General features: G+C 36.4%; 1 protein-coding gene across 1 annotated transcript; it reads right to left on the bottom strand.

Moving 5' to 3' along the window:
* Positions 1 to 4,521: 4,521 nt before the first annotated feature.
* SPACA1 (sperm acrosome associated 1) lies at positions 4,522 to 23,994 on the bottom strand. The gene is made up of 7 exons (XM_001093826.5): positions 23,574 to 23,994; positions 17,707 to 17,763; positions 13,744 to 13,845; positions 12,622 to 12,728; positions 11,842 to 11,977; positions 7,074 to 7,194; positions 4,522 to 5,168 (listed from the first exon to the last, which is right to left on the bottom strand). Exons 1-7 carry the CDS (start codon positions 23,779 to 23,781, stop codon positions 5,015 to 5,017), a joined length of 885 nt encoding a protein of 294 aa, XP_001093826.2. The 5' UTR covers positions 23,782 to 23,994; the 3' UTR covers positions 4,522 to 5,014.

The following is a 23,994-nucleotide window of genomic DNA, read 5'->3' on the forward strand; positions in this document are numbered from 1 at the left end:
TTGGAGAAACACATTTACTGAATTGAAGAACTCATTAAAGGCTCTCAACAGCAAAATGGACCAAGTAGAGGAAAGAATCAGTGAGCTCAAAGACCAAGCATTTGAAAACACACAGTCAGAGGAGAAAAAAAGAAAAAGATTAAAAAAAAAAGAACCCGCAAAAACCTATGAGATACAGAAAATTACCTTAAAGGATCAAATCTAAGAATTATTGGTGTCCAAGGGGGAGCTAAGGAAGAGCAAGAGGTAGAAAGGTTATTCAAAGAAATAACTGAAAACTTTCCAAAACATGAGAAACATACAAATATCCAGGTACAGGAAGGTCTGAGAACACCAAATAGATTCAACCCAAATAAGACTACCCCAAGGTATATAGTAATCAAACTCTTAAAGGTCAGGGACAAAGAGAAAATTCCAAAAGCAGCAAGATAAGGCAAATAAGACACAAGAGAGCTCCAACTCATCTGGCAACCAACTTCTCATGGAAGCAAAATAGGCCAGGAGGAAGTGGAATGACATTTTCAAAGTACTTAAGGAAAAAAAATGCCATCCAGAATATTACATCCAAAAAAATTATCCTTCAAATATGAAGGAGAGAGAAAGTCTTTCTCAAACAAAAGCTGAGAGAATTCAGCACCACAAGAACCATTTTTCATGAAGTACTAAAGAGAGTTCTTTAATCTGAAAGAAAAAGACTACTAATGTACAAAAGGAAAACTTTTCAAGCTATAAAACCCGCTGGTAAAATTAAATACATAGACAAACCCAGAATACTCTATTGCTTTAATTGTGGTTTATAACCAATTCAAAACTTTAGTATGAAGCCCAAAATACAAATCTATCAGAAACAATGATAGGTACAGCAAACTGTTGAGAGATAAGTAATATAAAAATATGTAAATTGAGACAATTAAAAGTCCAAATGTCAGGGGAATGGAGTTAAAATGTAAATATTTTATGTGTTCCTTTTTTGCCTTTGTTTCTAGTCTTTAATATGTTATAAGTCATCATCTCTTTTAAAGTAACTTGTTATATCTACAAAATGTTTTTGATAACCCTCATGGTAACTACACTGCAAAAATCTATAATAGATTCACTAAAAATAAAAACAACTAATCAAAACATGCTATCAGAGAAAATCACTTAACCACAAAGGAAGACAGTAAGAAAGGAGAAAATGAAGAGAGAGGTCTCATAACAACCAGAAAACAGGCAACAAATTCGCATTAGTAAGTTCTTAATTATCAATAATAAAACAGAATGTAAAATGGTCTCAATTCTCCAAGTAAAAGGCATACAGTGGCTGAATGGATAAAGAAACAAGACTCAACTATATGCTACCTTCAAGAAACCCACTTCACCTATAAAGACAGACTGAAAGTGAGGGGTGGAAAAAATATTCCATGCAACTGGAAACCAAAATAGAGCAGGAGTAGCTATACTTATATCACATAAAATAGACTACAAATTTAAGATTATAAAAAGAGACAAAGGACACTATATAAAGATAAAGGAGTCTATTAAACAGGATGTAACAACTATAAATATCTATGCACCCAACACTGGAACTCCCAAATATTTAATGCAAACATTAATAGATATAAAGAGAGATATCTACTGAAATACAATAATAGAAGGAGACTTTAACAACCTGTTCTCAACAGTGGACAGCTCATCCAGACAGAAAATCAACAAAAAAATAGGGGAGTTAATCTACCTACTAGATCTAATAGGCCTAGCTGATATTTACAGAACATTTTACCCAACAGCAGCAGAATACACATGCTTTAGCATATGAACATTCTCCAGAACAGACCATATCTTATGCCACAAAACTCATCTAAACAAAATTTTAAAATCCAGAAATCATATCAAGTATCTTTTCTCACCACAATAGAATAAAACTAGAAATCAATAACAACAGGCAACTCAGATAATACACAAACCCATGCAAATTAAACAACATCCTTCTGAACAACCAATGGGTCAATGAAGAAATTAACAAGAAAATTTAAAAATTTCTTGAAACAAATGAAAATGGAAATATAACATACCATAATTTATGGGATAAAGCAAAAGCAGTACTAAGAGGGAAGTTTATAGCAATAAATGTCTACACCAATAAAGGAGAAAGACTTCAAATAACCTAATGATATACCTCAAAGAACTAAAAAAGCAGAACAAACTAAACCCATTAGGAGAAGGAAAGACATAATAAATATCAGAGCAGAAATAAATGAAATTGAGATTTAAAAAATTACAGAAGATCAACAAAACAAAAAGTTGGTTTCTTGAAAAGGTAAACAAAATTGACAAGCCTTCAGCTAGACTAACAAAAAGAGGGGAGAACCAAATAAATAAAATCAGAAATCAAAAAGAAGACACAACAACTGAGATCTCAGAAATATAAAGTATCATTAGAGACTATTATAAACAATAATACATCAACAAATTGGAAAATTTAGAAGAAATGAATTCCTTCATACATGCAATCTACCAAGATTAAACACAATGAAGAAACAGAAAATTTCAACAAACTAATAATGAGTAGCAAAATCAAAGCCATAATAAAAAGTCTCCCATCAAAGAAAGACTCAGAGGAAGAAAAGCCCAAGGTAAGACCCACTGGCTTGGAATTCCAGCCAGCTACCATTAGTGGCATTGTACCTCCCTAAGAATGAGCTCCCAGGGGGAGGGGCAGGCCATGTCTTTGCTGTTTGGGTGCCATAGCCACTCTAGCCTTCAGGCTTTGGAGAGTCTGAATTGACCCGTGGTGGAAGGGATCCACCAGCACAGCACAGCACAGTTGCTCTACCAAAATGTGGCCAACTGCTGCTTTAAGTGGATGCCTGATCCCATTCCTCCTTACTGGGCAGAACCTCCCAACTGAGACCTCCAACCACCTCTGTCCAAGCTCTTCAGCCAACAGAGATCTGAACTGCCCCTGGGATGGCTCTCCCAGAGGGAGGGGCAGGCTGCCATCTTTGCTGTTCTGGTGACTTAGCCGTTCCAGCCTTCGGGCTTTGGAGAGTCGAAGCCAACCCACAGTGGAAGAGGTCCTCCAGCATAGCATAGCTGCCCTACCAAAATGTGGCCAGACTGCTGCTTTAAGCGGGTATCTGATTCTGTTCCTCCTCACTGGGCAGGACCTCCCAACCAGGGCCTCCAGCCACCCCTGCCCATGTTCTCCAACCTACAGAGATGTGAATTTACTCAGGGACAGAGCTCCCAGGGGGAGGAGCAGGCTGCCATCTTTGCTGTTAGGGTGACTTAGCTGTTCCAGCCTTTGGGTTTTGGAGTATCTGAGATGACCAGAGGCAGAAGTGGACCCCCAGTGCAGCACAGCTGCTCTACCAAAACGTGACCAGACTGCTTTTTTCCTGATCCCATTCCTTCTCACAGGGCAGGACTTCCCAACTGGGGTCTCCAGTCATTTCCTACAAATGCCTTTGGGTGGGCAACAAGTCCATGACTCCTTGGGACAAAGCTCCCAGAGAGAGGGGCAGGCTGCCATTTTTGCTGTTTCATAGCCTTCACTGGGGACACCTCCAGTTCTGGAAAATCTGAGGTGACAAGGGACTGGAGCGGGCCCCAAGCATACCACAGCAGCCCTACAGAAAAGTGGCCAGACTGTTATGTGGGTGCCTGTTCCCATAGCTCCTTACTGGACAGGTTCTCCAGGCCTCGGCCTCAAGCCACCGCCCCCCACACCCCCACCCGCACCACCCCCACCACCCCCACCACTCCCACCACCCCCGCCAAAGCTACTGAGCCACTACCAACTGAGAAACTCCCCAGACAGAACCTCCGGGGGCAACAAAAAATAATTCTTTTGGAAAATTTTATGAAAACAATTTTTTTTCACTTAAAGTCCTCAGTGGATTTCCTACAATAGATAACAAAATCATTTTCCAGCCAATTCCTCATTGCTTTTCTCAAATACAAATGCTATGTAACAGAAAACATGAATAATTCTACAACACAGCCTATTTCTTGGCTACTAGAGGGAGGTGTACCATAAATGCCCATTTACAATGTCTTCTGCACAGGTGTGCAAAGAGTTAATGGTATCAGATTAATCCCATAATAATAGAAATAAAGTTGGCATAGAATTCATATAAACATTAAAAAGTATATATTTGGTGCTACCATGATAACCTCTGACAATTCATTTCTGATGAAGTCTACTGAATCAAAGTAATGTCTTTGTACCTTGTTTGATAGTTGGCCATAACAGTATCACATAATTACACAGAACAAAAAGGCAGTGATAATGTTCAAAAATAAGTACCTTGGTTCTGAGATGTTACCTGTATACCAAGAACAATGAAGGTGCTTATCAGTGGTTATTTAAAAGTCCTCAACTCACTGCTTCTCTGAGAAATATAGGATGTGTTAAATTCATGTCATTTCCTCAGGCACCTCCAAGTTCCTCTCCAGTTCTTCCTTACATATTTCCTATATAGAATCATATTTAAGTCACCTAATATATGGAAAATGGATTGAGCAATGCTTGGCACATAGTAGTCACTAAGTATTTATTGTTATCATTATTACTTCATGTCTTACAAACTTTGTATGTCACATTCCCTGCAGAAATTCTAAAGTGTGATTTGCTTTAGCAAGTTCAACACAGTGCTTTCAGGGTAGAGGAAGTCTAATGTGTAGAGCATTTCTATATTACATTGTTCTTATTTAGGACAAAACAGGCAAATCACCTAAGAAGTTATCAAAGTGATCAAAAATGCACTTAGAAGATTTGTTGGGGGTACCTTTAGATAAATATCCCCAAGCTATTACCTGAAATAAGTGTTGAGAGCAAATTAAAACTAGTATTTGATAACTGTACTGGAAAAAAGCACTGATAAAACAGTCCTATCCTCACATTGCATTTCCTTCACACTGTGGCAATCCATTGCAACATTATTAAAGTATTTCAATGTATATTTTATTTTTATAATAATGAATCTAATATTCTGTAATATCCTTTGATTTGTTATATATCATTCATACATCATTCATTCCATTCACTTAAAGCATCATCTTCACCAGGCATTTCTGTTGGTAATTGGTCAAGAGAAGTTGAATCTTTGTATCTCCCAGAACTCTGCTCTGATTGTACCTCAGGTGTAGAGGCTTTTGGCCCCCAGAAAGCCTTGACTGCTGCCCTGGAAGAAAAAAGCAAAAACCAAAACCACCATATGAAGCGAAAACTAAAACTGAATAGATTTCTATATTTTCTATGTATAGAAATATATATATGTGTGTATTACCTGCATGTATATATTATATATTATATATGGTACAAATATATACAACCTGTACATATACAAATATATATAACCTGTATATATATATTTGTACCTGTGTATATATTACAGGTACATTACATTACAGGTATATTACAGGTATATCATAAAGGAAAGAAAAAGAATATAAATGTATTTATGACTACTGAACTGTATACTTTAAAATGGTAAAAATGATAAATTTTATATTCAAATTTTATCTCAATAAAGAATAAAATTTTTAAAAATTACAATGATAAAAATTACTATTCAAAAATGTTTAGCACCTACACTAAGGTTACACAACTATACCTACTCAGGAAAAAAAATCGGAAGGCTGATTTTTAAAAACACTTTTATAGGGGTGGGAGGTCTGGGACGTACTAAAAAAAATAATTCCTTTGGAAAATTTTATGAAAACAATTGTTTTCGCTTAAAGTCCTCAGTGTACTTCCTACAATACATAACAAAATCATTTTCCAGCCGGTTCATTGTGATGATGCATCCAGCTGATGCATCATAATCTAAAAATGAATAATGAATAAAAAGGCACTTCTTCAAGAAGAGGTAATATATAAGTATATATAGTATATATCTGTGTACATATAGTATATATAATATATGTAAATATAGTATATATACTGTATACAGGTCATATGTATGTACTATATGTATATATATTATATACGTATATATATGTACTATATATACATGGAGGTAAATATAATATATATTACCTCTTCTCTAATAAGTGTTTTTTATGCATTATTTTTAGTCTGTGATACATATATATTACATATATGTATCTATATATGTATACACATACATAATACACATATATGTATGTATACATATATGGTACATATATGTGTATACATGGTACAAATATACATGTGTAATATATATGATGATATTTATAATAGTTACATGAGTATTACACCCTGGTAAGCCTGAGGGCTCATATACATACATACTATATATATGTAATGTATACACAATCATCTGTAATATATATACATCACAAACTAAAAATAATAAAAAGGCACATCTTAGATATGAGGTTGTATATGTTATACATACATAGATCTACATATATATTATATAACCCATATATTATATACACATGTATATTATATATTATATATAAATAATATATACTATATACATATTTGGTACACATATATGACCTATATATGATATATTTATATTGCATATAGAATATATGTACATAGATATATGTATATTGTATATACAATATATGTACATACATATAAAACATATATATTACCTCTTCTCTAAGAAATGCCTTTTGTGTTCATTATTCATTTTTAGTTTGTGATGCATCAGCTACAAATCGATAGTACATGAGCCCTCAGATTTACCAGGGTGTACTACTCATGTAGGTATTATAAATATTGTCATACAAATGAATTAGTAGGTTACAATAACCAAGATTTTAGAGTTGAGAGAACCAAAACTGGACAACACAAATATTCATTAAATAAAACTTTTTAAAGCAATTACCATGTAAAATTGTAAAAATCGCATTTAAAAGCTCTCTCGTAGTTCGAGAAGCAAGTCATGAGATTGTTTTAAAAAGCATCTACATAAAGAGATGGGGTAGCCTGAACTAGGGCAGTCACAGGAGTAATGAAAGGAGATGGACAGTTTCAAGGCAACATGTAGGAGACAACACGGACAGGGCTTTGCAATTCACTGGATGAGGAGAGGGAAGAAGAGGAGGATGTCAATCAAGGGTGATGATGCATTCCACCATTCACCTACCAATTTATGATTATGAAGATCAATAAGAAGATTATAAATACACAGATAATGACTCCTACGGTCAGCACAAAAATTAGGGCTGCATCAGTGACCGGTAGGCCTGATCTTCTCATTTGCAATTCTAGAGAAAACACACAAACCTAATGAGTATGACTACTGAGGAAAAGGAAATTTAAAAGTTGATATTTGAAAAACAACTCTAGAAACATAAAGAAATACTTAGTGCAGAGAAAATTATTAATCATCTTGCTCTGCATGTTTGAAATCTCCTTTTCAAACATGCAAAAAGGTTAAAAGAATTTGACAATGAACAGCCTGTATTACCACCATCTAAATACTACCATTAATATTTTAAAATTCATCTATCCATTCTTCTATCAACTCATTAATCCATCTGATTTTTATGCATTTCAATATAATTTACAAATGTCAGTATACTTCCCCCAAAATTTTTCAGCAAGCACATCATTAACTGGATTTTAATATTAGTTTTTTCTTTGAAATAAAATTTTCACACAAAGAATTGCACAAAGATCTTAGATGTACATTTGCTTAGTTTTCACAAAGGCAAACTCGTATAAGTAACTAAATGCTAGTCAAGATATAGAATATTACTATACCCCAGAAAGCTCCCTTGAGCCTCTTCCTAATTAATTCCTTCTTCATCCTTCAGAGGCAACAAGTATCCTGATTTTCTTTTTCACCATAGATTAGCTCTGACTATTCTAGAACTACATATAAATGGAAACACACACTAGGTAATCTCTTGTGTAAAGATTTGTTTACTCAGAATAATGTTTTAGAAATTCACCCATACTGTTATATGCAACTATCTTTTTTTCATTACTAGGTATACTCCACAATTTGTTTACTCGTCCTCCTACTGATGGATACCTAGGCTGTTCCAGTTGTGAGATATTATAAATAAAGCTGCCATGAACATTCTTATACAAGTCATTTTGTGAATATATATCTTAATTTTTGGCTAAATATCTAATAATAGAAATTGCTGGGTCGTAGGGTAGACAGATGTGTGTTTAGCTTTCTAAGAAACCATGAGAACTTTCTCAAACTGACTGTACTGACTGTACATGTTTTATAAATGTTTTCTACCAGATTTTGGCTTGCCTATTCATTATCCTAATGATTTCTGTTAATGAGCTGAAGTTTTTAATTTTGATGCGGTCTGATTTATTCCATGTTTCTTTTTATGGTGATTGTTTTCTGAATTATGTCTAAGAAACCTTTGCTTACTCCTGAATCATGCAAATATTCTCCTATATTTCTTCCCTAAAACTTTATGGGTTTAGCTTTTACACTTAAGACTATGATACCTCTCCAATTTTTATATTTGCTATAAGAAAGGAATTGAAGCTCATCGTTTTCCATACACATATCCACACACCCCGACCCCTCTCTTTTTAGGAAATGGGGTCTTGCTATATTGCCCAGGTTGGCCTTGAACTCCTGGGCTCAAGTGATCCTCCCACCTCAGCCTCCCAAGTAGCTAGTATAGGCACACACCACTGTACCCACCTCATGCACCACTCTTACATCAAGCATTCTCTCCCATATCTCTCTGCTCTTTCAGCAAATAAGGTTATTAAAGAGACAAAACCAGTCTACCATATGTATTATAGTATTACTACATTGTAAACTGGTAAAAAGCCAATTAACATAGAATATTACTTCCTTTGTGAATTATATGTCTTTATTGTAGCTCTTTTATGTCCCCAAATTCTGGAATCATAAAAGATTCATGGAAGAAAGAACCACAGAGATCATCTGATCCAACCATTGCATTATACAGATGAGTAAACCAAGGTCCAGGGAGGTTTAATTTATACAAGGTATATTTTGACTATTTAAATATTTTGATTTTGATAAGTACCACTCTGTCAGAAGTAGTCTTCTATATGAGCAATCTCAACTGCTTATTTTTCTGGATTTGCTTCCCTATCTGTTAGACATCATGGAGTATAACTTTCCATTTTGCCTAGTAATTCCACAGCTATAAACTCAAGTTAGGGATCTTGCTAAATAGTTCCAAGTATGCTAGAGAAAGTACATCTATATTTATGTTTCAACATTGTTGGATTTTTAAAAATCTTTTTATTTCAGAATAACTTTAGATTTACACAAGTGGTGGCATTTTGGAAACTTAAATAAAAGACACCTTTTATAACTGAAACCTGACAAGGAGAAATGCAAAATTCATTTATCCATTACTCTGCAATGTTAGCTGAGAGAGGGTGGAGAGAGAGGGGCATGAAGATTTTATTTATTACAACAGTAGTCTTGCAAGGGTCACCGAGACTATTTTTACAGGTAATGAAAAAATAGGCTCAATTTCCTATTGAAATGTTTAATGAAAAATAGGCTAAATTTGATGCTCTCACCTTTTAGATAAACTAAGCTTATGTACATAATAGTTTCCTAGGACCACCATAACAAAGTACCACAAACTGAGTGACTTAAAAACAACAGAAATGTATTGTCTCACAGTTTTGGAGGCTAGAAGTCTGAAAACAATGTGTTGGCAGAGCCACGCTCCCACTGAGGGTTCTTGGGGGAGGATCCTTCCTTGCCTCTTACAGCTTCTCAGCTTCTGGTAGACATTCCTTGGATTCTGGTAGCATAACTCCAATTTTTGTCTCCATTTTCACATGGCTGTCTTCTCCCTGTGTCTCTCTGTGTCTTCACCTGGTATTCCCCACCCCACGCTCCGTCTGTGTTTGTGTGTCTGTGTGCACACAAACATGCCCAAATAGTCCTCTTCTTATGAGGGAACCAGTTATATTGGATTAAAGGCCCACTCCGCTCTAGTATAACCTCATCTTAACTAATTACATCTGCAAAAAATCCTATTTCCAAATATAGTCACACTCTGAGTACTTCAAAGTATCTTTTTTAACAATGCCTAATTATGAAAGACAACTATTGTGGGAGTGAAAAATCTGATATTTAAGTGAATGGATGAGAATTTTTCACTAGGGAAACCATATTTACTCTAAAAATATCTCTATTACATATTTGTTTCATGCTAGTACCATATTGTGTAGACATTTCTAGCCAAAACATTTGTTTGATTTCTAATCAGTCAGAGGGGTCTGTTGCAGTGGTGTACCCAATTGTCATGTCTAAAGAAATTAATAGATACTGGAGTGTTCTAAAAACATTTTGTCATTCAATCAGTGCACGTACAGAGATGGCAGAGTTATCCCACCATTCCTGGACTGATGTAAGAGAGAGAAGTTAACTTTGTCTCAATAAAGGCCTGACATTTTAGGGTCTGTGTTCCAGTCTTTAACATATACATTACCAAATGCATGCTCCCTTCTACGTATGAGAGGAGCTAACCACACTGAATTGTCCTAACAGGGACAAGGTAGTAGGGACAAAGACTGAGAATGGCTCCACACACCTTTAACATCATGAACGAGGGCCAGTTGAGATATTTTTTAGTTTAATGATGTTTTTATTCTCTTGCCTTTTTTAGAGCTTTATTGAAAATTATCCTTTTAATGACACCTGTTATCCCAGTAGAGGGATAAGATTATTAGCTTTCACCATGAAGATGTTTCTAAACTCATTAAACAGCGTATCAAAGAAGGTTTAAATAGTAGTTTATTTTTTAAAATCACTCTAAAACACTTTAACCTGTTTTCATTTCAATAAAATGGTTATGTTGTGCGGTATCTTTAAACTACAGCAGAAGCTCTTTACTTTGTGTTCAGAAATAGCTTCAAGAAGTCCAAAAACTCCTTTAAAATTACATGTAACTTTTGGCATATTTGTGTGTGGACATTTTTCTGGAAAAAGGATCCTGAGTCTTGATAGGATTCTCAAAAGAACTTGTGACCAAGTCCCCACATCCCTAACAACAAAGTTGATAACAACAGTAAAAACAGTTAAGAGCAGTTGAACAAAAGGAAATAATTACCTGGATATGTAAGACATCACAGATTAAATTGAATATATGCAAATGGATCTAACTCACAAGGAAAATATGGTTTCTAATATGTAAAATGACATTCAGGACAATATTTGCATTTTGTGATATATTTTTTTGAGAACTGTATTAGTGCTTCATCAAAAAACATTTGCTTCAAATATATAATTTTTAGAGAGACATACTTTGACATTGTATTTCTTAATTTTATTTATTTTACTGAATGAAAATTTTCATAAGCATCCATGAGAATTCCATTTATCCATTTTCACTTTTCTAATGAAAGTAAAAGCAAGAATATAATTCAAGTTAGAGGACTGTTCTCTGAAGATACTTAAGAAATACACCAGGTGGCGGGCGCCTGTAGTCCCAGCTACTCGGGAGGCTGAGGCAGGAGAATGGCGTGAACCCGGGAGGCGGAGCTTGCAGTGACTCGAGATCGCGCCAGGCCACCGCACTCCAGCCTGGGCGACTGAGCAAGGCTCTGTCTCAAAAAAAAAAAAAAAAAGAAAGAAATACACCAGTTTCCCAAAGTGAGGCAACTGTGACTACTTTGTGAAAAAGAAATTAATTAGTATCTTGTAGAAAAGTCTAAATGATGTAAACCAGTGGTTCTCAAAGTGTGGTCTCTGGGACCAGCAGCAACAGGGAAACTTGTTAGAAATGGAAATTCTTGTTCCAGTCCCATCCCAGATCTACTGAATCAGAAACTCTGGGGGTAGGGATAGAGATTGGTGTTTTAACAAGCCTCCAAGTGATTTTAATGCTCTTTAAAGTTTGGCATATAAGCAAACCAAGACATTGCTGGACACTTACCACTGCTCGTATAGATTGTGAATTTAATAGTTGCTACTATTTCATTATTATCCAATGTGTCACACTGGAAAGCCAAGGGGTAATTTTCCCTGCGTACTTCTAGGATTGCTGAATCATTTACAAGTACAATGGATTGCTATTTAAAAAGAAAAAAATAACAAAGTATCAACATTCTTCATGTACACTTACCAGGAAACAATTTATTTCCCTTAAGGAAAGGAGGGTTACTGTCTCCCTTAGCCTAGTTAAGTAATTAATGCTCTACATGGATTTTCAGTCACACAATCCAGACTTCAAATCCCAACCCTACCACTTCATGCCTGTGTGACTGTGGACAAGTTACTCACTGCACCTCAGTTACTCACTTGTAAAAATTGATATAATGATAGTGATTACCTCACAGAATTGTTACATGGATTAAAAAAGGCTCTAGCACTCAGTGTCATGTCTGGCACTTAATAAACCTTTAATTAATGTTAGCCACTGTTATTATTACACAACTCCTATATAAGCCAATGAAAACCTTGCTTCTGAAATTGAATACTTTGTATAAAATCGACGTTTTAAAGTTCTGATTATAGCTGGCCCTTGGACGTATGTAAAGTTTAGTCCTACTGAATAATGAAAATTTTAAAATTCCAAAATAATAAAGTTGTATAATTCTTAACTTCATTTTGGAAAACTGCTTTTAAAAAGAAAGTTTTCTGAAAACCATCAGAACTGAGAAACAAATTTTATCACTCACTAGAAAGCACCAGGTTATATCCATTCATTACTCACTTGGTCTGGCCTTAGAAGTTTCCATATATATTTGAAACGATTTATAGGAGATGTGTGAATACATGCCAGTCTAACACTTTCAAGACTTTCTGAAATTGGTTTACCCCCTGAAAAAAAATTAAACACATAAATACGATTGGGCATTATTAATTGCTTTATACATGACACTACCTTTTTTTTTTTTTTTTTTCCTAAGACAGGATCTGGTTCTGTCTCCCAGGCTGGAGTGCAGTGGCATGATCTTGGCTCACTGCAACCTCTGCCTCCTGGGCCCAAGCCATCTTCCCACCTCAGCCTCTCAAGTGGCTGGGAATACATGCACATGCCACTATGCCTGGCTAATTTAAAACAAAAAAATCTGTAGAGATGGGGTTTCATCATGTTGCCCAACCTGGTCTCAAACTCCTGAGCTCAAGTGATCTTCCTGCCTCAGCCTCCCAAAGTGCTAAGATTACAGGTGTCACAATACTACTTTAAAAAGCCACCTCCAGTTTTAAAAATCAACTATATGCTGGAAGTTATCAAACTTATAATTGGGAGTTTGAGTGTAGAGGAACAGAAGACTGATAGGTGCAAAGATAGTCACCAAAAGAAGCAAGTGAGGAGACACCATGGCTTTCTGCTCCTTATGCAGAATAAGTTGTAATTGACCTAGTCATCTGTTAGACTAAACTATGAGATCTATTAGTGGCTTCCAATGTACTTGTTAGGGACTCCCATCAGACATACTGAAATTTCATAACAGCATAATGTGATATATGGAACAGCTGTCAACGTTCCCAATTTAAAGTTTACAAATCTACTGACAAAATGCCATGATCAAAGCATCAAAAGCATTTCGCCACAGGATAGCCTCAACTATAGATCCTATATACAGTAAGCCTCCAGTGTATTATAGAGAATATATGTTAACTTTTATATGTCTCTGAAAAAAGGTGAAGCAAAATCAGAAAGTTGCTCAGAACTATAACTGTTTAAAGAAGTGGAATTTAAAATGTTATGATTTCCTTTCAGTATGTCAACTGGTTGCCTCCTTCTACTCAGTGGCAACCTGAGGTGAAAAACATTTCCCCAGAGTAAACTCTTGCCCACAGTCTCCCTCCAATACATAATTCAACTCACAGCCACAATCTGTTGGTCCACGGCACTCTTCAACCCGTACGACACACTTGGATTCACCAGTAGGGCATCCATTTGTTAATATAACTTCTCTAACACCAATACCTTTGGTTTAAGATAAAAAAGGGCAAATGTTAAGAAAAAAACTGATTCCATAGTGTCTTCACTTTCCCACCTAGGTCTTTTCTTGAGACTTTTCTTCTAATTTCAGAAATTAAGCTCCTAAATTCAGAATGATAACACTTAAAATTTTTCTGGCTCTGCATTTTGAGTTATTTCCTAAAACAGCATTTTCTGGAGTGAATTATGTGAAACACTAGTTCCTCTGGGTACCATAAGAAAAAGGATTCCATAATCATGCACATTTGAAAATAGTACATTAAATGAAATTAAAGGGATCACTTTACTACAGAATTTTGAGGGAACTTTTAATATGCTAGTAAATTAACATGCTATTGTGTACATCTGCATGGATCTAAGATGTAAAATTTTTACATTTTTACATTTTAACATCTGTAAAATCAGAATACATTTACAATTGATAACATGTCATAAATTAATTGGCAGTATTTTTCCTTTTTAGAGTACATAAAATGTACTTCTTACAGTCCATAAAGTCGTGGATTTGATGGAATACAGTGGTATTTTTTCCCCAAATTTATTTGACCCAGGAACTTTCTGGGGAAGCATGGGGGAAGCTCTGGAGGAAAATAAAAAATCACATTTTAGCATAAACGATGCCTTTAAATATTTAGATTCATAAAATGTCTGTATTAAAAAATATAGAGAGGACAACCTATCACTGACCAAATCTCCATTTCCAACAGGATGCTCTCTTTAGATCGTCACACTTTTTGTAACAAGAAATTAACTTTCCTAACTGATCTCAGAATTCCAGAGTTTGCCTCACATCACCACAATTGAGAGAAATAACAAAATGCAGGATTAGCTACATGTTGAAAAATGTGCCATGTTAAGACAGGTTAAGAAAGAGTCCATTTTTATTTCCTTAACTACTAGATTTCCTCTTCCAGCCCCTCTAAGATGTTATCTTACTGGAGATGTTACTAAAATGCAAATTTTGAGTTAGCTGTTCTTGAATGGGTTTGAGATTCTGCATTTCTAACAAGCTCCCAGGTGATACTGCTGCAGTCTGTGGATCTCATTTTGAATAGTAAGGGAGAAGGCTACATATGAAATAAGAAAATGGAAGGATGGAAGGAAGAAGGTCTTTGGTTAAGAGAAATGATGGCTAAGAATGGCTGAAGTAAGGCTCCACTTGAGTTTATGAAAGACTTTTTTTTTTTTGAGATGCAGTCTTGCTCTGTCGCAGAGGCTAGAGTGCAGTGGCATGATCTCAGCTCACCGCAACCTCTGCCTCCCGGGTTCAAGCAATTCTCCTGCCTCAGCCTCCTGAATAGCTGGGATTACAGGGGCATGCCACCCTGCCCAGCTAATTTTTGTATTTTTAGTAGAGACAGGGTTTCACCATGTTGGTCAAACAGGTCTCGAACTCCTGACCTGGTGATCTGCCAGCCTCAGCCTCCCAAAGTGCTGGGATTACAGGCGTGAGCCACCATGGCCAGCCCGAAAGAGTCTTTAGAAGCACAGCCTTAATTCCGAAGTGCATAAATATTTTTAAAGCAGGTTTTTTTTTGTTGTTGTTGTTTGTTTTGTTTTGTTTTTGAGATAGAGTCTCGCTTTGTCACCAGGTTGGAGTGCCATGGTGCGATCTCAATTCACTGCAACCTCCGCCTCCCAGCTTCAAGCACTTTTCCCGCCTCAGCCTCCCAAGTAGCTGGGACTACAGGTACACGCCACCGTGCCCAGCTAATTTTTCTGTATTTTTAGTAGAGATGGGGTTTCACCATCTTGGCCAGGATGGCCTCGATTTCTGGACCTCATGATCTACCTGCCTCGGCCTCCCAAAGTGCTGGGATTATAGGAGTGAGTCACCATGCCCGACATAAAGCAGGTATTTTATGTATTTATTTATTTAGCTAAATACAGTTCACTGAGATGCATGTAGGTGTGGGATTTTCTGCAATACCAAGTAACACCTAAAAATCTGCCTGGATATAAAAGAAAACTTTTTGACTGCTAAAATATTGTTTCAGAAGTTAAACAGAATTTTCATCAAGGCATTTTTCTCTTCTAGTTCTAAACTGAAAGGCTTTTAACATTTTAGGCATGAAATATTGCTTTTTCTAGTTTATTTTTTCCTTATAACTTATTACCACCTGCCACATTATATGTTTTACATATTATGTAAACTATACATTGCTTGAGGGTAGAGAGTTTTGTCTGCTCTGTCTGCTCATATCCCTAGCACCTATAATGATGCCTAGCACATAGCAGGCAAATAATTTTTAAAAAATAATCATTTGAGTGAATACAATTTCTAAACTTGTCTTTAAATAATAGAAAACAATGACAATTACTTGAACTGTCATAAAAATAATTCTCTACCTGTGAAAATTTCTGAAGTTAGCAGCTAAACAAAGATGTAAACCACAAATAAGTAATTGCAGGCTTACTACATGGATTTCTCTCATTTTATGACTGACTTACTAAGAAATTAAGGTTAAACAAAAAAAAAACAGCTAAAACAATTTTAAGAGATAGTGAGAATAGTGGTTGCCAGGAGCTGGGAGGAGGGGAAAACGAGAAGTTAGTGTTTAATGGGCATTTCAGATTGACATAATAAAAAAGTTCTCGAGATGGGCGGTTGTGACAGTTGCACAAGAATGTGAATATGCTTAAGTCCACGGACTTGTACATTTAAAAATGGCTAAAATGGTAACTTTTATGTTAGGTATATTGTACCACAATGTTAAAAAGCTTCTCCAAATAAAAACAATACAGGTGTAATTTTTGACACCCCCACTCCTGCGAAATTCATTCTGATCTAGATCTGCATGGATTTTGTCTTCTTTTTTTTTTTTTTTTTTTTTTTTTTTGAGACTGAGTCTGGCTCTGTCGCCCAGGCTGGAGTGCAGTGGCCGGATCTCAGCTCACTGCAAGCTCCGCCTCCCGGGTTCCCGCCATTCTCCTGCCTCAGCCTCCGGAGTAGCTGGGACCACAGGCGCCCGCCACCTCGCCCGGCTAGTTTTTTGTATTTTTTAGTAGAGACGGGGTTTCACCGTGTTAGCCAGGATGGTCTCGATCTCCTGACCTTGTGATCCGCCCGTCTCAGCCTCCCAAAGTGCTGGGATTACAGGCTTGAGCCACCGTGCCCGGCTGGATTTTGTCTTCTTATCCTCTGATAATTGTCCCCTTTTCCCTCTCATCACTGTTTTCTTTCCAAGGCAGATTCTATTTAGAAGAAACTTAATTTCATTGTGAATTATCTATGGTCTTCTTAGCACCCTGGTCTACAGTATTGTTTCTCAAAGGATAGTCCTCTAACTAGCGGCATCAACTTCATTGTAAACTTGTTAGAGAAATTTTATGTCCAATTTCTATCCATGGAATGATCAGACTAAGTCATATTCTTTGAATATTATCCTCCCCACAAAGCCAATACATCTTTTCTCCAAAACATGACAAGCAAATTGGAGAAATGTAGAATTTAGAATGGACTATTACAAATAAGCAAATTCTTGATAAATTTGCCAACACAATATGCGGGAAGACATCTGTGAGATGCATTGGAAAATCTTTCATCTTCTGAACATCTGTGAGATAGAGAAAATTTTACTTTGGTGAAGGCAGTTTATGTGCCAAAAAAAAAAAATTAGGGAGCTGGCTTAAAATAAGATTTAGAGATTACAAACTGAAAATATCTTACAGTGCAAAGCAGTCACCCTGAGTTTTGTGTATACATTATAGTAATTAGAAATAAAAATCCATGAGAGATGCATGAAAGTACACAAGCTACAAATAAAAAGTTGCACACTATCTGCTTTTACCTTTCCTCCCCCGCAAATTACAACATGGTTTATTCATCTGCTCCAAGCTACTTACCACATGTAACGGTGCACATTCCGAATTCTACTTCTTTGACTACATTCGCATTTGAAACTAAACATAAAGGGTAAAGATACATTATTTAATTATATGAAAACTTTTCTAAGTGAAACACCTCTTACTTGGAGATGAAAGACATGCGTATCATATAGGCAGCAGCCATTTTTTAAGTTTTCCATTTAAATCAGAAAACAATGCCATTCTGAGTACTGTTATTGTCTAATTCAAAAGAGTCTCAAACCTCTAAAGAAGTCCATTAAATTAGGAAATAACCTAATAGAAAGGTTTATATTTAAACTTTGTATATACCTTAAAAATGTTTTTCATCAGTTGATATATAGTAAGTTAAAATTTGATAGAGGGTCTCAGAAAAACACACAAAGGCCTGTCAGTTGTAAAAACCAATTTTTTCCATTCTCTATTTTCCAAAATTGAGTGTATAATTTCTATTCAAAGAGAAGTCATTAACCAGTGTTTATTAAAATGATAAAAGTTTTATAGATTAGTTCTACTCATTTCCCAGGTTAAGATGGTAAATTTAAATATTTCTAAGAATTTATTTCAACACTTTACCAGGTTAGTATAGGAGTGTATTACTATTTAAAAAATTAAATGTTGTTGGTTCTAAATCATGTTTCTCTTTTTCTCATCATTCTGAAGTTTGACATAAAATTCCACTAGCTATAGTATACAAGCCATTCTTCAGCTCAAATTAGGACTAAAATCTCAATAGAAAAAATATCAAATGAGATGTTAGAAGATGACTTTTAAAAGGCATTGTACCCTAGGACAACAAATCACATGGAAAACCCATCGAACTGGAGTCCAAAGAGCTGCTTCTATCACTAATTAGCTGTTTGCGTTTGAGCAAATTAATTAAATGCTGTCAGGCTTAGTTAACCCTTCTGCAAAATTTGGAAAGGAAAATCCATCTCATTTGATTGTTGTAAGAATTAAATAAGGATAATGTGTGTGAAAGCATTCTATAAATTGTTTAGTACTACAAACATACTTAAGATATAATTACCCAATTTAAACCCATTTTGTACTTACTAATTTAATATAATGCTGGGGTTTTTTTCCTATTTTGATAACTGTAAAATCTCAATAGCTTCATAAACACTACTATTCTGTACTTACGAGCACCAAATATAGTTTTTTGCTTTTGTTTTTCTGAGAGAATCTTACTCTGTTGCCCAGGCTGGAGTGCAGGGCTCACTGCAACCTCCACCTCCTAGGCACAAGTGATTCTTATGCTTCAGCCTCCTGAGTAGCTGGGACTACAGGCACGTGCCACCACACCGAGCTAATTTTTGTATTTTTAGTAGAGACAGAGTTTCACCATGTTGGCCAGGCTGGTCTCAAACTCCTGACCTCAAGTGATCCACCAGCCTCAGCCTCCCAAAGTGCTGAGATTACAGGCATGAGCCACCGTGCCCGGCCCCAATATAGTATCTTGAATACTCAGTAAGCACCCAGTGTACATAAGTAAATCAATATTGACTTAATGTTAAGTCATTTCTTTAACAAAAATAAATGATTTAGACTATCATGATGATCATTTTGAATTGTGGAATGCTTAGATACCTTCTACTGGCACATTATGTGATACAAATTAAAAGCCAAATCCTGAACATAGAAAACACGGCTAAGAGAATGAGTGCTGCACTATTTGTAAATATAAGCCTTTTTCAAAAACCATTAGTCAATTACTATGTATTATTCTACTTTGGGGAAGCTGTTTAATTTCTTCCAACTTGTTTCCTTAAAGAAAAACAAATGAGACTAAATAAGAAAGTCTCTAAAGTCCCTTTCAGCTTTAATATTCTATGATGTATTGAGTGTCCATTAGGTTACTCAGTAACCTTTTTAAAAAATGGGAATCCTACAATGGTGGGTCAGTGGAATTGTATGTAATTGGACTTCAGTGTAGCATTTGTCAAAATTTCTTGTTATAAACCTATGAGTGGTAAGAAAATAAACGGTCTGAATGTCAGTAGTTTTATGTGAAACTGTTTAAACTCTAAGATCACAGTGGTTAATTAACCAGTTGGTATCAACATGGTAGGAGTGATGTGTCACAGGGCTCTGTCCTGTTCAACATTTTTATTAATGACCTGGAAAAAGATGCTGTTATCATGCTGACTAAATCCAGAATTCTCCAAAGCTAGAAAGGATAGCAAATATATTTGATGATATATCCGTATCTAAAAAATGACAGGGTGAAATAATGGGCAAATCTAACAAAATGAAACCTTGTAGGAATAAAAAGTCCTTCACATACAGCTGAAAAGTCAGCTGTCCAAAACTATTTTATGGGTTGTCTTAATTTGATAGGACAGTTAAAAACGAATGGAGAGTTCAACAGTGAATTCAATAGGAGTCAAAGATGTGCAGAAGCTTCCCTAAAAATCTACTGGGTCTTAGGCTACACTAACAAAAGCCTGGCATTCACAGTGATGAAGATAATGATCTTGCTCTTTTAGTTGTGGCCAGATTCTGAAATGTTCTCTTCAGTTCAGGACAGCACACGGTAACTTTTGGTATCTATCATCAGGATGCAATTTTAGTTTTTCAGTTTCTGACAGTTGATTTATAAGGTTGATATTTCATGACTTCTATTCTTCCTTAGAAGTATTCCAAAGACAAAAAGAACATATGTGTATAGGATAAAACCCATCGTATAGACTACAACTTTCTATTTTGCAATTATTATGTAGGTCTATTGGATCCTGTTTATAAATCTAAAGGTATACCTGCATAAAAGATATATTTAAAAGGTATATTAAAGGGTATACAAGGTAAAACAAAAGTATAAGGATATAAATCTCATGTCTTTTTTCTTTTTTTTTTTTTTTTTTTTTGAGACGGAGTCTCGCTTTGTTGCCCAGGCTGGAATGCAGTGGCGTGATCTCAGCTCACTGCAAGCTCCACCTTCTGGGTTCACGCCGTTCTCCTGCTTCAGTCTCCCGAGTGGCTGGAACTACAGGCACCCACCACTACGCCTGGCTAATTTTTTGTATTTTTGGTACAGATGGGGTTTCACTGTGTTAGCCAGGATGGTCTCCATCTTCTGACCTTGTGATCCGCCCGCCTCGGCCTCCCAAAGTGCTGGGATTACAGGTGTGAGCTACGGTGCCTGGCCATAAATCTAGTATCTTAATGATTTTTCTTTATCTTGAAACATTGTGATATTTCATCACCCATAATTGTATTACTCTTTATTTTCAACTACATTTTTAAATGACTAAAATTTAAAAATGAAAGAATGATTGGAATTGCCTAGAAAAATAATGTAATTGTGAAATAATTACACTAACACAGGCTATTTTACAACATCCTGTGTTTTCATATTGTTTTACCCAAGATATTGCATCATCTTTCAAGAAGATATAAAAGAAGTGTAGAGGTATCCTCCTTGTAGTCTATTTCTGGCTTTTATTGAACATAGTTGAGATTTCACAATTTTTCATCTTTTGCCCATAATGGCAAAGGGAAGAAAACTGACAGTGAAAAACATTTCACAATTATTGAACGAATCAGAAGATGAAAAGAGACAGATAACAGCATTTTAGATGCTAATGATGATGATGAAATTGATTGTAGAAGCAAAATCTCAATGAGAGATGATGACATCTTGGATGGATATACTAGATGAATTTTTTCTAACTTAAGAATTGATGAGTAAATAGTATCTTTCTGGGGATGAAAAGAATATATGGTATTATCATGTAGTTAGCCTTTCAACAGGAAAGATTTGATCTGGAAATATACTGTGACAATAACTTGTACCATACTGTTTTGCTAAAAGGATGTGGACAGTATTCACTCCTTTTTTAAAACATTTATGCACCAACATTTATTTGTCAAGGTTTGTAAATGAATATATTGTGATGAAAGATATGTATATAAAGGTGACTGAAAGAAAAGATTATGTAGAAATGAGTAAAATTCATTGGACCAATCATTCTAATTGGTGTTTATAAATCTAAAGATGAAAATATTTTCCAATTATGAAGAAAAGATGGCTTTCTCTTCAACAAAATATATGCCTTTGTAGTTTTCAAAAGTGTTGGTTTTTTGACAAGTGCAAAAAGAACCAAGATTAATGACAAGCTCAAATTTATTAAAGATGCACTCAAACTCTGTAATCAATATTAACACAATGAATGCATTCTAGGTTCATGCTTAACAACTGAGCACTTAGTTGCATTCAAAGTACTTTGCCCAGTTAGGGTACATACACCTTCAAAACTAGGATATATGGAATAAAAATTTGAATTTTTCCATGTTTAAATTCTTCTTGAAAGTTCTAACAAAGTTGTTTTCACTATCCCCTTATCCATATTTGTAAATTATTTTTAAATGACTAAAAAAATTAAAGGTCCACTGGACTGTAAATGGGGATAACTGTTTCTACTGATCCACTGAGGGTTAAGGGGACAATGCAAATTTCAATAACAGTTCTGGAAATTTTCAGACCTCTAACACCTCAGGTTGTTTAAAGTTTTGGATTCTCGCTCTCCCCAAGAAAAAGCACTTATGCATGAAACTGTATGTGTTAAAATCCCAGAAAGTACATGGATTCCTTAAAGTCCACAGATGAGGAAACTGAGACTCTGAGAGAGTAACTAACCTACATTTTAATTTGAATGTAAGACATTATAACTTTATTGTCTGAGTTTAGCCTAAATAATGTTTAGCATTTTATAGCTAGAAGTATCTCTTGGCCAGTTTAATATTAAAATTGTTAATTCAATTACTTTAAAGAAGAGAATGAAGCAATAGCTACTATGCTTTAGAACATGTTCTCTTCTTTCCTAGTCTTTCTTTTTCACATTTCTGAAGTCAAGGATCTTTTTAAGCTCTCTGTAGTGTAATGTTACAAGGCCGTGCAAACCTCGATCCCACTGTTAACCTCAGACAATCCATTTCTTTTTGTTGGTGCTGAGGGTCACTATCAGGAAATAAAAGAAAGGCTGGTAGACACAGCAGTCACTCGATATGTATAGACTGAAGACACGTGAGAATGCAAACGATATTAGAAGAATCGCAGCTGGGTCATTTAGAAGGGAAAGGGATAATCCTTCTTGAGAAGATAGCAAACCTGCTGCTGACCTTCCACCTGCTAGAATGTGAGTTACTAATCAATATGACATGTACAACAGCCTGTAAAGTTTTATTGCTTAATGAGCCAGCAGAAAAAAGCAAATGTATGAACCAAGCAGGGGCTCATTGTTCCTTGGTTAACATGCAGCATCTAACAAAGCCACTAGCTGGATCCCTTGACAGGTGTTTTCTACTGCTCCATTCCTTTGTCCGAGGCTGCACATACCAATGAAACACCACAATGCAGAGGTGCTCAAGGCTAGGAGCTGCAGGAAGCTGCCATGGGGCTTCTGGGCAGTTTTGTCGGCATACTGGTCTATCTAGATGTGTCGTCGTAAAGGGGGATTCTGAATTCCACTGCAACCTCAAGTGCAAATGTGGAAATCAAGCAACTCGGAACTTGAAAAAAAAGAATCTACTATGAGAAGGGAAAATGAATGCAAGAAGAGTCAAAATGATTCCTCTTGGTGGAAGGCTACCTCCAACCCTTAAAAAAAAATCTTTTTCCTTGTCCAAAGCAATATTTAGAAGTTTTCTATAGTAATTTCTATATACGTGCTTATCTGTGTATCTTGCTGTGGCCTGGGAGAATGAGCACATTCTTCTTCAAGGCCACAAGATGCAAGAAAGGGACAAACTCGGGGCTGAGGTATGCGAGAGAGCTCTCTAGACGTTAACACGGATAATTCTCATGGTTCGCCTTTGCTCCATCAACAGGGGCCACCGCATGCCCCCAAGGGAGTTCCCACCCTCACCATCCTCGGTTTCAGTCGGGGCGTAGTTCTCCGCGGTCTCGCTGTCGTTGTTTTCGGTCTCCTCCTCGCCCTCGCCTTCGTGGGCCAGGCCGGCATCCTGCACGGCGGCGGTGACGTTGGTCCCGCGCGCAGACGGGAGGACCGCCAGGAGCAGCCAGCCGACCGTCAGCAGCAGCCCGGCGGAGCAGCCCGTGCCCCTGGGGCTCATGGTTGAGGACAGGTGCGTTGAAGAGAGGTGCGACGCCCCGCCCGCAGCCGCCCGGCTCTGAATCTCCTGTGACGAACCGTGACGCCTCAATGGTTGCCTGGGCGCTGCTCCGGGGCTGAGCGCCTGGAACACGCGCGGAGCTGGGCTGCGTGGCGCGCAAGCCAGGACGCGACGAGGAGCCACGTGCGACAAGTCCCTAGAAGAGGACGCCTC

The sequence above is a fragment of the Macaca mulatta genome, chromosome 4, assembly GCF_049350105.2.
Source record: "Macaca mulatta isolate MMU2019108-1 chromosome 4, T2T-MMU8v2.0, whole genome shotgun sequence".
In the NCBI taxonomy this organism is placed as follows: Eukaryota; Metazoa; Chordata; class Mammalia; order Primates; family Cercopithecidae; genus Macaca; species Macaca mulatta.

Coding starts and splice junctions, on each gene's coding strand:
- SPACA1 (XM_001093826.5), bottom strand. CDS start 23,781: ATGAGCCCCAGGGGCACGGGCTGCTCCGCCGGGCTGCTGCTGACGGTC. Junction 12,729..13,743: donor TGGACCAACAGATTGTGGCT/GTGAGTTGAATT, acceptor ATTTTTTTTCAG/GGGGTAAACCAATTTCAGAA. Junction 5,169..7,073: donor ATCTTCATAATCATAAATTG/GTAGGTGAATGG, acceptor TTTTTCTTCCAG/GGCAGCAGTCAAGGCTTTCT.